General features: G+C 44.7%; 1 protein-coding gene across 1 annotated transcript; it reads left to right on the top strand.

The window, feature by feature from the left end:
* LOC148148852 (sodium- and chloride-dependent neutral and basic amino acid transporter B(0+)-like) lies at window positions 1-2,773 on the top strand. Its single transcript, XM_087992240.1, has 4 exons — window positions 1-75; window positions 922-1,031; window positions 1,129-1,299; window positions 2,398-2,773. The coding sequence occupies exons 2-4, from the start codon at window positions 951-953 to the stop codon at window positions 2,521-2,523; spliced, it is 378 nt and encodes a 125-aa protein (XP_087848366.1). The 5' UTR covers window positions 1-75; window positions 922-950; the 3' UTR covers window positions 2,524-2,773.
* Window positions 2,774-16,689: the final 13,916 nt, after the last annotated feature.

Genomic DNA, 16,689 nt, shown 5'->3' with positions numbered 1-16,689 from the left:
TTGATCATTTCTGTGCTGGATGGGGACTTCAAGCAACTGCTCTGTTGGAACTGATTACTTTAAACTGGATCTATGGTTAGTAGAATCTGTGTTTCAAAAAATAAATGAGACAGGCAGTGCTTTCTGCCCATCTTTTACTGGTCTAGCCTGCTTGGTCTGACTGAGTTGTCATTGGGGTCAGTTTGGCGACAGCCATTTTCCAGCTGGTTGCTGATAGGAATGTTGTACAACCCAAATGGAATGAAATGAGACAATTATCAATCCCTATCAAGGCAAATGAACCAACAGGCAGGTTCTGCTTCAGTTGTCTGCAGGGTTTTGTAAGATGGCCGAGGGCCCTTTTGCTTTTCTTCAAATTAGGACAATGGACTCAGTTTGTCGTCCATCATGCCCCTGTTCTGATATCAGTGGCCTGTCAATCTCAACAAAGATCAGAAACCAGAGCCTCTTCTTGAGTAAGTACCAATTTTGTGGGACTTGTGGACAAATTTCAGAGGTAATCAGATTGGTGACAGGGTCGAGAGTGTGGTGCTGGAAAAACACAACAGGTCAGGCAGCATCCAAGGAGGAGAATCGACGTTTCAGACATAAGCTCTTCATCAGGAAGCCCTTCATTAATTCCTGATGAAAGGCTTTTGCCCGAAACGTCAATTTTTTCTGCTCCTCAGATGCTGCCTGGCCTGCTGTGCTTTTCCAGCACCACACTCTTGACTCTGATCTCCAGCATCTGCAGTCCTCACTTTCTCCAGATTGGTGACAGGGAAAACTCTGCTCATCCTGTTTGAAACCCAGAGTGATCCCTTCTCTGGTTTAACCTGTTCATTAGTGCTGCCCTGAACAAGATGAACTTTGACAATTAACAAACTGCCTTGAAGACAGGACAAAGTGACTGATGGTGTCTCTCTGCTTCCTTGTTCACAGGGCTGAACAGATTCATCAAGAACATTGAGATGATGATTGGGGAAAGGAATTGGCTCTTCTGGCTCTGGTGGGGAACATGCTGGTTTTTAATCTCACCAAATTTGCTCGCAGTAAGGAGATGTTACATCTTTTAATGTTTTAAACAGAAAATGAAGTGCAGATAATCATTCTGTTTTTGATATGATTTTATGCCTTCATTTTAAACAGATGATCTTGGTCTGGTCATCAGTAACATTTACCCCACCAACATATGGACCTGTTGAATACCCTGTCTGGACATTAGCACTGGGCTGGTGTATGACCATCTTCTGTATTATGTGGATCCCGATTGTGGCTGCAGTGAGATTTGTCCAAGGTGAGGGCTCCACCTTGTGGCAGGTAAGGAAATAATAAACTGGAGATACTGGAAATCTGAAACGAAAACAGAAATGGCTGGAGAAACTCAACATGTCTGACAGCATCTGTAGAAAGAAGGCACAGTTATCATTTCAAGTCCAGTTTTGAAGAAGAGTCACTGAAGTTGAAACGTTAACTCTATTTTCTCTCCACAAATGCTGCCAGACCTGCTGAGTTTCTCCAGCAATTTCTGTTCTTTGAAATTTAATCGAAACGTTTTATCCAATTCTAACTGGATCTTCAATGGGAGAGCACTGGAAAGTTGAAGAGATGCCATAAATAATGATTTCTTGTTGTTGTGCGAGGGCTTTAGGACCCTGGAGCAACCTTGCGATGAAGTTGTTGAGATACTCCACAGTGGGCATAAATAGCATCGTGTGGCTGGAGATAGGTTAGAGTAACATCAGTGGCATTAAGTACAATTTTGGAAAGACTTCACCCCTACTCTCTCACACATACATGTAACATGCCAACACAAATATATGTGTGTTTAACATGTATGTATGTACATGCAAGTGTACATGCACATTGAGATATACAAAATTATAGAAGTAAATGAGACATATATTCATATTTCCTCTCTGGTTGTATGAGAGAATTAAGAAAAACTTCAGAATACTGCAATTAATCATAATATGATTGTCAACAAACATGAAAATTACTCTCTTGAATTGGAATTAGCTTTTTTTTTCAGGAAATTTCTCGGCAGTCCTTCAAATCAATTCTATCCACACGACCTATTATGAATGTCTCTGGCATTCTTCAAAAATAATTATATCAGTTTTCTCACAAAGTAATTACAGATTCTATATTAAGATCCAAGCTCTCGTCCCTCCTATTGCCTACCAGTATGTTCCTCTCAGTTTTTCATCAAGCTAACAGTTAGAAATTTCCTGAGTGAGATCATATCTTCTTATGAAATTTTGGGACTGCCCAATCCTCCCTCCACACCTTATCTTTTTTATATCAGTTCCAACTGCAGGATGATCAGATTCGGATCTGGATTTTCTGTCAGTGGAAGTTCAATGATGGATAGAAATCAGGCAGAAATGATTAAACCTTTCAATTTTTCTTTCCCAGAAAATTTCTGCAGCTCCTGATTGGGGTCCGTACCTGGAAGAGCACAGAGGGGAACGATATAGAAGCAAGCTTGATTCTACGGAAGCCCCAAATTGTCTACAACTTCTGGCAACACCTGAGATCTGAAAACTTCTAATATAATTCAAAGCACCTTGATGATGTATCACTGATCTGGTATACTCCCTCTGTCACATCAATGTGAGTTTTTCAAGGATAGTCAGCAAGTCAGCTGTGATAATCCAGATGTGCTGTATGTCAGTTACTTCCTTGTAACCTGGCATTCCTTTGCCATATGTTTTGTTTCAATGTTTTTTTAAATCACTTGGATGCTGTTGAACTATTCTCCTTTTCTTCAGGGTTACACTTGGATTCTCTTGTTAACTTGTCCCAATGTCGTCTTCATAACTACTGGGTTCCTTCCAGTTCTTGTTGGCATTGGTCGATTGCTTTCGAGTTTATTTCTCAGCTTTGACTAAATACTTGGCTGAAACTTCATAGGCGTGGGAATTTATTTCAAATTAATTGGCATAGCATGACAACTCTTTGCAAGCTGTCTTTATCTGTTTAATAAACCACACGGGATTGAAGTATAAATTTAAAAAGTAACAAGATGATAGAGTCATAAAGTCATAGAGATGTACAGCACAGAAACAGACCCTTCAGTCCAACTTGTCCATGCCAGCCAGATATCCCAACCCAATGTAGTCCCACCTGCCAGCACCTGGCCCATATCTCTCCAAACCCTTCCTATTCATACCCATCCAAATCCTTTTAAATGTTGCAATTGTACCAGCCTCCACCACTTCCTCTGGCAGCTTATTCCATACACGTACCACCCTCTGAAAAGGTTGCCCCTTAGGTCCCTTTTATATCTTTGCCCTCTCACTCTAAACCTCTGCCCTCTAGCTCTGGACTCTCCCACCCCAGGGAAAAGACCTTGTCTGTTTACCCTATCCATGCCCTGCATGATTTTATAAATATGATGTTGAACATATATAAATGATCAGGTTGTAAGTTTGCTCGCTAAGCTGGAAGGTTTGTTTTCAGACGTTTCATGACCATGCTAGGTAACATCATCAATGAGCCTCTGGTGAATCGCTGATGTTCTGTCCAGCTTTCTATTTGTGTGTCATGGTCTGTTGTGGTGGGTGATATCATTTCCATTTCTTTTTCTGAGAGGTTGGTAAATGGGGTCCAAATCGATGTGTTTATTAACGGAGTTCTGGTTTGACTAACAGGCCTCGAGGAATTCCCATGCATGTCTTTGTTTAGCCTGTCCTAGAATGGATGTGTTGTCGCAGTCAAAGTGGTGTCCTTCTTTGTCTGTGTATAAGTATACTAGTGATAACTGGTCATGTCTTTTGGTGGCCAGTTGCTCCTCATGTATCCTGGTGACTAGTTTCCTGCCTGTCTGTCCGATGTAGTGTTTGTTAGTCCTTGCAGGGTATTTTGTATATGACATTCATTGTGCAGGCTGTTTGTACAGGGTCCTTTATGTTCATCAACAGCTGTTTCAGTGTGTTGGCAGTTTTGTGGGCTATCATGATGCCAATGGATCAGAGTAGTCTGGTTGTCATCTCCGAAATGTTTTTGATGTATGGTAGTGTGGCTTGAGTCTCTGGGCGTGTTGTGTCTTCTTGTTTGGGCTTGTTGTTGAAGAATTGGCAGACTGTGCTTATTGGGTACCCGTTGTTCTTGAATAGGTTGTATGGGTGTTTTTCTTCTGCTGCCCATAGTTCCGGGGTACTGCAGTATGTTGTGGCTCATTTAAATAATGTCCTGATGCAGCTCCCTTTGTGGGTATTGGGATGATTGCTCCTGTAGTTGAGTACCTGGTCTGTGTGTGTATGTTGCTGTCCTGTAGATGCTGGTCTGCAGTTCTCCATTGACTGTTCATTCCACTGTGATGTCTAGGAAGGGGAGTCTGTTGTTGTTCTCTTCCTCTTTGGTGCAGTTTATGCCAGTAAGGATATTGTTAATGATATTGTAGATTTCTTCTAATTTGTTCCATTTTGTGATGATAAAGGTATCATCGACATAGCGGGAGGACTGTTCGTTCTAGTCTCTGCATAACTGTTTCTGCTAAGAATCCTGATATTGGTGATCCCATGGCTGTTCCATTGAATTACTTGTAGGTTTTGTTGTTGAATGTGAAGTGGGTAGTGTTAGAAACGAAAATTGCTTCTCAATAATCGCTCTAGACAAATTCAGGAAAACAAAGTTTTATTAACAAGTCAAGTCTGCAGAGTCGGGCACCCTTAAAGAAAAGGCGCGCTGAGGCTTACAAAGTCTCCATTATTTATAGGACAAGTCCCTCCTCTCCTTGGCTCCAACAAGCCATGAGGTTCACATTCTTAAAAACATCATTATTTTTATCACAAAGTCTGCAACAAAAGGCTCCAGAGTCTCCAAAGTTTGTTGTTTTTCTCACCCTGTAGTCTTATCAGTCAAAAGCTTTAATCTGAAACAGATGTCTCAAGTCGTACTCCCATCCTGGAGTCTTATCAGCCAAGGACTCATCCTTCTCTGCTGTGTGAATGGCTTCATTAATCAAGAGCCTGCTTGCTTTTACTATCGCTCACAAATTGTCAGCATTCTGCACAATTTAAACTACTCTACTTTTGAGTATATAAAATGGTTGTTAGAAAAGAAACAAAGGTTTTGCCTTTTATTATAGATCAGTCTGTGGTCCAGGCACATCTTAAAGTTTAAACCGAAATTACCTCTCACAATTCCACCCTTTTCTTTCTTTAAGATGTGCCTGACCAAGATAAGCCCCCCCCCCCTTCCCTCAAGGGCCCGGGAAATCCTTGGTCTTTCGCAGCAACATCACTTTAAGTTCCCGTGTCCCATGTTGTGGAACCACCACTGCCTGGAGTCGGGAAATATTTTTCTGAATTAAAAACTGAATACAGGGAGTTAGGCAGGGTAATACGAGAAGAAGAATCATGCCGCCCCCAACCACCAGCAACGCCGTGCGCCACCAGCTACCACCTAGGAGACCATCCCACCATCCGATGCCACTAAGAGGACGCCAAGATTGTACTGGCACATGGGCCAATCTCCGAATTTCATCGGAAATTTTCAAAACCGCTTTACCATTATCGTCAATTTCTAGACAGCAGTTTGTCAGGTTAAATTTCCCGCACACACCCCCCTCCGAGGCCAACAGATAATCCAAGGCAAGTCGGTTTTGATATATAGCAGCCCTCATCTGATCCTGCTGCTGAGCCAACAGCTCTAGGGCCAGGGCAGTTACATTTAAAACAGTGGCTATTCTAGAGGTGAGATCAATAAACAGGTTTTGTGTAACATCAGGGAGTTCAATCTGTCCTTCTACCTCTTCGTATACAGATGGCACTTTAGGGAGCACGACCATTCCCTGACGGTCTTGCTCTTTCCCCAACCCCCGATCAGGGATCTGTATCTTGGTCTCCTTGACTCTGTCAACCTGCTCCCTGAGCAACACGGAGGATAGGTCCCGCCTCCCAGTTTTGCTAATACACACCCAGCGGTCATTTATAGGGCATCCATGGATTTTGCCACCGTATCCTTTATTATATACCTGATAATAGGGTCTCCCATCCTCCCAACATTCATGGCGTGCACTCACATTGTAACACCTATCGTCCACATAGGAATGGGACACAAGTGATCCCGAATAGATTCGAATCCCAAGTCTTACTGTAGTTCGACATTTGTCACATCTCCCCTCACCCTCCCCCACATACAGGAGTAAACTGATCAATATCCCCACCAATACAGTCCAAGTAGAGTTCATTATTGCTGTCTTTTCAGTTTTACCGACAACGGCTTGTCCCCTTGCTCGCATGTCCAGGTGCTTTCTTCTTCAGGCGGAACGGGCCCCTTTATCCTTGATGCGTGGACCCACCCTTTTTCTTTCATTCGAACAGCTGCCTCAGTTGTTAACAGAACCAGGAACGGTCCTTCCCACCGCGGCTGGAGCTTTTCGGCCTTCCAGGTCTTAACAAGTATCCAATCTCCGGGCTCCACCTTATGCAGGAGGAAGTCGAGCGGCGGAGTCTGAGCCAGGAGACCTTTCCTTCGGAGTTCTGCAAAAGAACGGGATAAGGCCAGTAAATAGGTTCGGATAAATACATCCCCCCCTTGTAGAGTGGGACATCCATCAACCTTACTCCAATACGGTAATCCGAAGAGCATTTCATAGGGGGAAACCCCGACATCTCGGCGAGGTGCCGTACGTATCCTCATTAGGGCAATGGGCAGGCACTTTGGCCAGGGTAACTTAGTTTCTAACATCAGCTTAGTCAATTGGGTCTTGAGCGTGCCATTCATTCTCTCAACTCGACCCGAACTCTGAGGATGCCAGGGTGTGTGGAATTTCCATTGGATACCCAGGGCATTACAGATCAAATGGTGTAGCTTAGAAATAAAATGCGTCCCGCAATCGGAGTCAATAGATTCCATTATGCCATATCTCGGGATTATGTTCTCTAACAACAATCGGGCCACGGTTGGTGCATCTTCTTTGGCAGTTGGGAAAGCCTCTACCCAGTGAGTGAAATGGTCTACTATTACTAGCAGATATTTCCATCTCCGTACTGGGGGTAATTCTGTAAAGTCGACTTGGATCCTCTGAAATGGCCTAATCGCTAGGGGCTGACCACCAGCTGGCATAGAACGCATGGCTTTCTGATTAATACGCCGGCAAGTGGGGCATCCGACTACCTCTTGTTGGGCTAATGTGTATATCCCCCTGCATACATAGTCTCTCAGGATTGTGTCACACATGGCTTGCACCCCCCAGTGGGTCTGATGGTGTAATCGGTGCAGAATACCCCGGGTGATCTGTTTGTTCAGTACTTGTCTCCCATCAGGAACCGTCCACTTCCCGTTAGTATCTAGCCGGGCACCCAATTGATCCATTTTATCAATCTCCCCCTGGGTGAAGACGGGTTGTTTAGCGAGGCCCTCCCTCAACGGTATTAACGTTAACAATTGGACGGATTTTTCGACCGCTGCCCGCTTGGCTTCCTCGTCTGCCAGCCGGTTTCCCACCGCTTCCGGTGTCGACCCCTTCTGGTGACCGGGTACATGGACTACTGCAAGTTCCGTAGGTAACGCCAGGGCTTCCAACGTTAGGCTGATCATTTGTTCGTGAGCTAATTCCTTTCCCCGGGAAGTTATCAATCCTCGCTCTTTCCAGATTTTCCCGAAAGTATGAACGACTCCGTATGCATACTTTGAGTCAGTATATATGGTCCCCACTTTCCCTTCCAACAGCTTCAGGGCCCTCTGGAGGGCGTACAACTCACAGGATTGGGCTGACCACTTCCCGGGCAGTCGTCCAGACTCAATCGTCCGTTTCGTTGCACCATCTATAACAGCATAGCCACTGTATCGTACTCCACTGATGCACCGGGAGGACCCGTCGATATACAGTTCCTGTCCCTCACCCAGCGGGGCTTCTTGCAGGTCCTCTCGGCTTTTGGTCTGCAAGTCCACAAATTCCACACAATCATGCTCCTGTTCCCCGTCTGCAGGACATCCGTACAGAAACTGGGCTGGGTTGCAACTGAGATCTTTTGCAAAATTGAGATCGTTCCCGGTCATCAAAATCGTCTCATACTTTAGGATGCGAGAGTCTGTTAACCAGCGGTGAGCCTTCTGAGCCAGTATGGCACTAACCGAATGTGGGGAGTATACTGTGATCCTTCCTCCAAAGGTAAGTTTTCGGGCCTCTTCTACTAACATTGCCGTAGCTGCCACTGCCTGTATACAGGTCGGCCATCCACATGACACAGGGTCTAACATTTTTGACAAAAATGCAACCGGCTGACGTTTCCCTGCCCGCAGCTGAGTGAGCACACCCTGGGCAATTCCGCCGGCGCTATTAACATATAACTGGAACGGTTCCTTCAGGGTGGGTAAAGCCAATACCGGAGCTCGAATCAGTTTATTTTTAATAATATTAAATCGCTGCTCCTCCTCATCTGACCAGTCCACCTTTTGTCCTTCTTGTCCCAGTTTGTCGTACAAAAATTTTACTAAAGTGGTGTAACTTTCAATCCATATCCGGCAATACCCTACTAGTCCCAGGAATTGTCTGACTTCCTTCTTCGTCCTGGGTATTGGCATACCCGTAATTCCTGATATTCGTTCTGGCGTGATACGGCGGTGCCCCTTACTGACTTGATGGCCCAGATATCTTACTTCTCGCTCCACAAACTGGAGTTTTGTCCTGGAGACGCGTAGACCCTGTTTCCCCAGGAAGTTCAACAGGGCAACGGTGTCTGCTCGTACCTCCTCTTCTCTTGGTCCTGAGAGTAAGAGATCATCGACATATTGGAGCAATTGATTCTCCGCGTTACACTGAAATCCTTCTAAGATCTGCTCCAGTATTTGTCCAAACAAATTGGGTGACTCTGTGAATCCCTGCGGCAAGACCGTCCATCTTAACTGTCGCTTTCGTCCTGTGAAGGGATTCTCCCATTCAAAGGCAAAAAGGTTCCGACTTTCTTCGTCAAGGGGGCAACTCCAAAAAGCATCCTTCAGATCTATTACGCTGAACCATTCATGTTCGGGGGGAATTTTACTCATTAACGTGTAGGGATTAGGTACCACTGGGTATCTAGCCTGGACTACTTCATTCAACCCCCGCAGGTCTTGCACCAGCCTATATGTCCCGTCCGGCTTCCTCACAGGGAGTATTGGAGTATTGAAAGGGGACATGCATTCCTCCATCTGTGATCAATCTTTCTATCACAGGTTGTAACCCCTCCCGTCCTTCCATAGCAATCGGGTATTGTTTCCTTCTTACCGGGCCTCTTCTTGGTAACATGGTGATTTGGAGAGGTTTGATGTTTAGACCCCCTCTGTTCCCCTCTCGGTACCAAACTTCCGGGTCTATTTGTTGATCATCTTCTTCGGTGAGGGCGAACAACCTTACCACCATTTCCCCGTTACTTGGTACTGTTCCGATCCCTAGTTTGACCTGCAAGTCTCTTCCTAACAAATTAAATCCCGCCGATGGCAGTAGAAGGAGGTCTCGTTTAGTAGTTCTGTTTTCATATCCAATTTCCACGTCCTCTACCACTGGGACTTGTAATTTCTGTCCTCCAATTCCAGATACCCCCATAACTTTTCCTCCTGCTCGGGTGCCGGGGGGTATTTGGATTATACTTGATCTTTCGGCTCCCGAGTCCACCATAAATGTGATCTCCGATCCTTGGGGCCCTACTTTCAAGTTTACCAGGGGTTCCTGTCGATAGTCCTTTTGCCCCAAGGGTAGGAACCCCCGACCTCCCTAATCTTCCTCCATCAGGGCGTACGACCTCACCTCCCGCTTGTAGCGGGAGCACTCCCGTTTAAAATGTCCCTCTTCATTACAATAGTAACATCTGAGTGTCCTCTTCGTTTCCCTGTCGCGGTCTCGCGTTCCTCCACTCTTCCTTTGTTCCGGCCATGGTTCTCTTTTCCTCTGCTCTTGCCACGACTCTCCCCTTTCCTGTTTCTGCCACGGCTCTCCCTTTTCCTTTCTTCCAGCTGTCATTTGTTGCACCGTTTGCATCATTATCTTTGTCGCCTTCCTTTGCTTCTCATCGTCCCTTCTCACAAACACCTTTTGCGCCTCTCGTAGTAATTCACTTAAAGATTTACTATCCCAATCATCCATTTTCTCTAACTTCTTTCGTATGTCCGGCCAGGCCTTTGATACAAACTCTACCCGTATGAGTTGTTGCCCCACGTCCGTCTCAGGGTCCACCCCAGCAAACTGCTGCAAATTCTTCCTAATCCTGTCTAGGAAGTCCGTAGGGGTTTCCTCCGGGTTTTGATGATTACCAAAGGCCTTGGTAAAATTGTGCCCCTTCGGGGCTGCGTGTCTTATTCCTTTTATCCAATATTCCCGCATGTCTCTCATGTTGCGCCGTCCTCCCTCCGTGTTCTTATCCCACTCGGGGTCGGAGAGGGGAAACTTCTGCTCCCCTCCTTCTCCCCCCTCTCTCTCCCAGACCAAGAGCGCAGCTTGTCGTATCATCTGACGCTCCTGGCTAGAGAACAATGTTTTCATGATGGAACACATCTCTTCCCACGTGTAAGTATTCGGACCCAGGAACTGATCCAATTGTTCAGCAAGTCCCATGGGGTCCTCTAGTAGACCCTTCATCTCCCTCCTGAAATTCCGTACTTCAGTACTCGTCAAGGGAACGTTCACATATCCCGTCCTTCCTTCCTCGCCCCCCATGGGCACTTCCCGGAGTGGATTCATTCTTGCAATCGAGACAGGGTTTTGTCTGTGACCCTTTTCAGCTTGAGATCTGGTCTGTACCCCTGAGGTAGTTTGTGATTCCTCCCCATCTTCTTCCCCTTCCCCTGAATCGTCGTCACCCGAAGGAACATTCTGTGGGGCAGACGGGGTCACGTAGGGCGGCGGTAAGTGATCTAAAGGGTCCCATTCTTTCTGCCCTTTCGAATCTTTATTAGTTACCTGCATTTGGCAAGATATCGTAACCGGCAGCCAACAAAGGGCATAATCACTTTCTTCCAGATTAACATCAGGTTTTGAATTGACATATAAAATGAGGGCTTGCCGGACCCAGTCTTCGTCAGTACCGAATCTAGGCCACCACACTGAGTCGCCCTGAATAGGTTTCTGGGACCACTTTTGACAGTATTTTACCATCTTCCTTTTAGATTTTCCCTTTCTTCCACCCTGATCACAATTATTTAGCATTTTCCCTAACGGACTATCGTCAGGTACCCCGGGGTATGTGTCATTGTCCCTGTTTAAGCCTACCTTTCCCTTAATCACCTTAGATCCCTTATTTCCCATTTCCGAGGACTTCGTATTTTTCCCGTGATAATCTATCACAATGTCGCCAATTCCCGGACCTTCAGTCCCGTGATCGCCCAGGTTCCTTTGCAGGCACCCCCGGTCTTTGGATTCCTGTGTCCTACGTCTCTGTGACACAAATCACAGGCACCCCGTAGGTACACGTTCCTCCTCAAACACGGTCTCTGCAAAATCCCTCACAGGCGAGCCCCGGTCTCTAGATTCCTGAGTCCCACGTCTCTGTAGAAAAAATCCACAGGCACCCCGTAGGTACCCAGTCCTCCGGAAACACGGTCCCCGCAAGTTTTTTCTTACCTGGGTTCGGTGCACCGAAATTACTCGATCGTTAACCGTCCCCACTGCCTCGGGTACACCCCTCCTTTGTTTTCCTGAGCCTCCCGGATATCACTCGCTCAATCCGCGTGGGGCGACAAGCAAGGAATCAGGGACTGCTGAACTCAGCAGGGTGCACCTTCTCCGATATCCTTCCTCAACTCCCCTCGCGGCCGGAGTGTTGATCCCGGATGACGAGCCCCCAAGTTGTTAGAAACGAAAATCGCTTCTCAATAATCGCTCTAGACAAATTCAGGAAAACAAAGTTTTATTAACAAGTCAAGTCTGCAGAGTTGGGCACCCTTAAAGAAAAGGCGCGCTGAGGCTTACAAAGTCTCCATTATTTATAGGACAAGTCCCTCCTCTCCTTGGCTCCAACAAGCCATGAGGTTCACATTCTTAAAAACATCATTATTTTTATCACAAAGTCTGCAACAAAAGGCTCCAGAGTCTCCAAAGTTTGTTGTTTTTCTCACCCTGTAGTCTTATCAGTCAAAAGCTTTAATCTGAAACAGATGTCTCAAGTCGTACTCCCATCCTGGAGTCTTATCAGCCAAGGACTCATCCTTCTCTGCTGTGTGAATGGCTTCATTAATCAAGAGCCTGCTTGCTTTTACTATCGCTCACAAATTGTCAGCATTCTGCACAATTTAAACTACTCTACTTTTGAGTATATAAAATGGTTGTTAGAAAAGAAACAAAGGTTTTGCCTTTTATTATAGATCAGTCTGTGGTCCAGGCACATCTTAAAGTTTAAACCGAAATTACCTCTCACAGTAGTGAGGCACAGGTCTACTAACTTAAGGAAGAAACCCAGCAGGCTATCAGGTGGACAGTAGCATGAACACTAAGCAGGAAGAAAAAAGGGAACACTCCTCAACGCACAGAAAATGAAAACCCGAGAAGGACTGAGGAAACACAGAAATATTGTAATCCTACCGCAGACAAAGGGTGCATGTCCGTAATCCCAAACAGAACACAATACATTGAAAAGGCGAACTCACTACTCACAGATACCAACACCTACCAACAGGTGGCGATGGACCTTACTCCACAGTGAGGAAACCGTATCACAACATTGCTGAAGAAACTCCACAAAACAGGCAAAATTAATAAAACAGATCTCCAAAGAACGAAATCTGATGGATCCAACACGTTTCTGAGTTTACCTAAGATACACAAACCAGGGTCCCCCTCAGGTCCATAGTCTCATTTGCCAGCACACTGACGTATAGACTAACAAAGGAATGTCACTGTAAACTTAAATACCCAGTAGAAACTCATGCCACTCTATCCACTCCACCCAAGAATTCCTGAACATTAAAGATACCAAGGTAGAAGCGGACGAAGTCATGGTCTCCTTCAACATAACGACCCGATTTAAAACAATTAATATCAGACTGGCTAAAGAAATATTGACCTCACTACTAGAGAAACCAAGGATACAAACACCAGACAGCACCAAGTCCATCTGCAAAGACAGCATCCTTAACCTAGTAGACCTGTGCCTCACTACCTACTTCACCTTCAATGACAAGACCTACAAACAAATCAACGGTACACCAATGGGACTGCCAATTTCAGGACTCTTATCAGAAGTAGATATGCAGAGACTAGAATGAACAGCCCTCCCACGATCCAACCCAAGCTTTGGGTCCGTTGTGTAGATGACACCATTGTCATCACGAAATGGGACAAATTAGAAGAAATCTACAATATCATTAATAACATCCTTACTGGCATAAACTGTACCAAAGAGGAAGAGAACAACAAAATACTCCCCTTCCTAGACGTCACAGTGGAATGAACAGTCAACGGAGAACTGCAGACCAGCAATCTACAGGAAAGTAACACACACACAGACCAGATACTCAACTACAGGAGCAATCATCCCACAAAGGCAGCTGCATCAGGACAGTATGTAAATGAACCACAACACACTGCAGTACCCCAGAACTACAGGCAGCAGAAGAAAAACACCCATTCAACCTATTCAAGAACAACGGTTACCCAATAAGCACAGTCTGCTGTTTCTTAAACAATATGCCCAAACAAGAAGACACAACACGCCCAGAGACTCTAGCCACACTATCATACATCAAAGGCATCTTGGAAATGACAACCAGATTACTCCGACTCCTTGGCATCATGATAGCCCACAAACCTACCAACACACTAAAACAGCTATTGATGAACCTAAAGGACCCGATAACAACAGCAAGCAAAACGAATGTCATATACAAAATACCCTGCAAGAACAGTAGCAAACACTACATCGGACAGACAGGCAGGCAACTAGCCACCAGGATACGTGAGCAGCAACTAGACAGCAAAAGACATGGCCTACTATCAGAAGTATCCTTACACACAGACAAAGAAGGACACTGCATTGACTGCGACAACACATCCACCATAGAACAGACTAAACAAAGGCATGCACGGGAATTCCTAGAGGCCTGGCATTCAAACCGGAACTCCATCAACAAATACATCGATTTGGACCCCATTTACCAACCTCTGAGAAAAAGTACCAGAAATGATATCACCCACCACAACAGACCAAGACACACAAATAGAAAGCGGGACAGAACACCAGCACTTCACCAGAGGCTCACTGATGATGTTACCTAGCATGATGACAAAACATCTAAAAACAACCCTACTAACTCAATGAGCAAACTTAAACCTCAATCTGAGCTACAAATCTTCTCAAAAATTGCAAATATATAAATTATCCTTTTGGCTTCCCGTAGAATGTTGCATCCAATTCTGGGCCTTACATTTCAGAAAGAACGTTAAGTCTTTGAAGAGAGTGCAGGTTTTGGAGATCCTACAATTAGTTTATTTCAAACAGAAAACGTAAGAGAACAATTGACAGAAATTTTCAAAAGTGTAGAAGAAATAACTATATTAACTCATCAATAAAAATAAATCATGTTGTTAAGGAAATAGAACCTTTAAATGATAGACATGATAATAGCACAGCGAGTGATAGAGAGGTGGCTGAAAATAATTTTGCTTGGATTTTTAGTGGGGAGGTAATCCAGGTATATAGAAAACTATGAAGTAAGCAACACAAAAAATACATTTAATATTGTCTTTATAGAATTGAATATATTGAATAAATCAATTAAGCTCAGGGAGGATAAAACTCATCATCTAGAGTTAGAGATGTACAGCACAGCGACACTCCCAGGAAAACCCTATGATTCTTAAAGATATCTATGACCTCCATACAAATTTCCTTCTCAGTTTCCCGCTGACTATTGTGGGGCCCATAGTAAGATCCTAATAAACTGATGATCCCTTTCTTATTTCTCCATTCCACCCAAATAACTTCACTGGACATACTCTCAGGAATATTCTCCCCAAGTACAGCTGTAATCTTAGCCCTAACCTCAACACCACTCCCCTTCCTCTCTTGCCCTCCTTTCTATCCTTCCTATAGAATCTGTACCCCGGAACATTAAGCTGCCAGTCCTGCCCTTCACTGAGCTGTGTCTCTGTAATAGCTATGATATCCCATTCTCATGTCCCCAACCATGCCCCGAGGTACCTGCTTTACCTGTCTGGCTTCTTACATTGAAATAAATGTAGTCTCATTCATCAGTCTTACCTTGTTCTCTGTCTTGCTCATGCCTGCCTTGACTAATTGAGTTGCTCCTCCTCTCAACTGTACCAGCCTTCACCTTGTCTCTTTTCGCAATCCTCTTTGCACGTCCAATACCTCCCCCATCCCTCCACCCCCCAACCCACCTGCCCACCCATACAAATCCCTTATGGGTCTCACACCTATTGAGTAGCACTTGCAAATCTCCCCTCCGGGATATTGGGCCTTTTCCAATTCAGGTCTCGATAAATTGCATTCATATATTTTGAAATAATCTAGGGACAAGAAATGACTATTTTTTAATAATTCATTCAGAAATGGTGTTGTGCTAGAGATCCAGTTGATAGCTAAAATAATGACAAAATTTATGAAAGTGGACATAGCATATCACAGAGTCATAAAGATGTACAGCACAGAAACAGACCCTTTGGTCCAACTCGTCCATGTTGCTTAGATGTCTGAACCTAAACTAGTCCCATTTGCCAGCACTTCACCCATATGCCTCTAAATCTTTCCTATTCATGTACCCATCCTGATGCCTTTTAAATGATGTAAATGTATCAGCCTCCATCTATTCCTCTGGCAGCTCATTCCATACACACACCATCCTCCGTGTCAAAAAGTTGCCTCTTAGGTCCCTTTTATATCGTTCCCCTCTCACCCTAAGCCTAGGCCCTCTAGTTGTAGACTCCCTCACCCTAGAGAAAAGACCTTGTCTATTTATCCTATCCATGCCTCTCATGATTATATAAACCTTTATAAGGTCACCCCTTAGCCTCTGATGGTCCAGGAAAAGCAGCCCCAGACTATTCAGCCTCTCCCTATAGTTCAAACCCTCCAACGCTGGCAACGTCCTTGTAAATCTTTCCTGACCCCTTTCAAGCAATGACAAATCAATCCGTTTGCATTAATGCCGAATAAATAATGGAATCCTTAGTGGAGAGACAATAGCAGGATGTTTGGAGTAGCTATGAATACATGGCATGAATGTCAAAGGGAAAGGTTTCTTTGACCAAACGTGTAGAAATATTTGAGGACATAATAGAGTAAATGGACAGTAAGATAAGGGCTCCTGATATAGAACACAAGAAGCAACAAGGTTGTTTGTGAATGGCCTGTTTTGTGCTGTGTCCCAGCAGGAATATGCCAAGGTGATTAATTCTATGGGAATAAATTGGCAAGGAAGACTCTGAATGGGGAGATGGTCAGAGGGTATGATCCAATGCAATGATCCAAGGAGAGCAGATCCAAGCTTGTGAGAATGCGGTGAGTGAACTGTCAGGAGAAGTATGCTGTGTGCATGTGTGAGTGCACACTAATCAAATGGAAAACTTGATGATCAAAAGGTTATGGAGGAATGTGGGTGAATTTAAATTATGGTCACTTTTCCCCTCTTAATTTGGACATAGTGAGGTATTGTTTGAGGTAACATTTCCCCTTTTTGTCCCATTTTGAAGTAGACCACAACGGGCTGCCCAAATTGTATCTTTATTTTTTAAGTTTCAATCTTGGAAATAAACCCACAGCAAAATTC

The sequence above is a fragment of the Chiloscyllium plagiosum genome, unplaced genomic scaffold, assembly GCF_037043375.1.
Source record: "Chiloscyllium plagiosum isolate Xiang-an unplaced genomic scaffold, Cpla_swu_hap1 HiC_scaffold_11, whole genome shotgun sequence".
NCBI lineage: Eukaryota > Metazoa > Chordata > Chondrichthyes > Orectolobiformes > Hemiscylliidae > Chiloscyllium > Chiloscyllium plagiosum.
Note: the sequence above shows the minus strand (reverse complement) of the source record. Positions and strands in the feature narration are given on the sequence as shown.

What these genes read in the sequence shown, in the direction of transcription:
- LOC148148852 (XM_087992240.1), top strand. Translation starts at nt 951, where the DNA reads ATGATGATTGGGGAAAGGAATTGGCTCTTCTGGCTCTGGTGGGGAACA. An exon ending in TCTCACCAAATTTGCTCGCA is followed by an intron (nt 1,032 to 1,128) that starts GTAAGGAGATGT and finishes CATTTTAAACAG; the next exon opens with ATGATCTTGGTCTGGTCATC. An exon ending in AGGGCTCCACCTTGTGGCAG is followed by an intron (nt 1,300 to 2,397) that starts GTAAGGAAATAA and finishes TTTCTTTCCCAG; the next exon opens with AAAATTTCTGCAGCTCCTGA.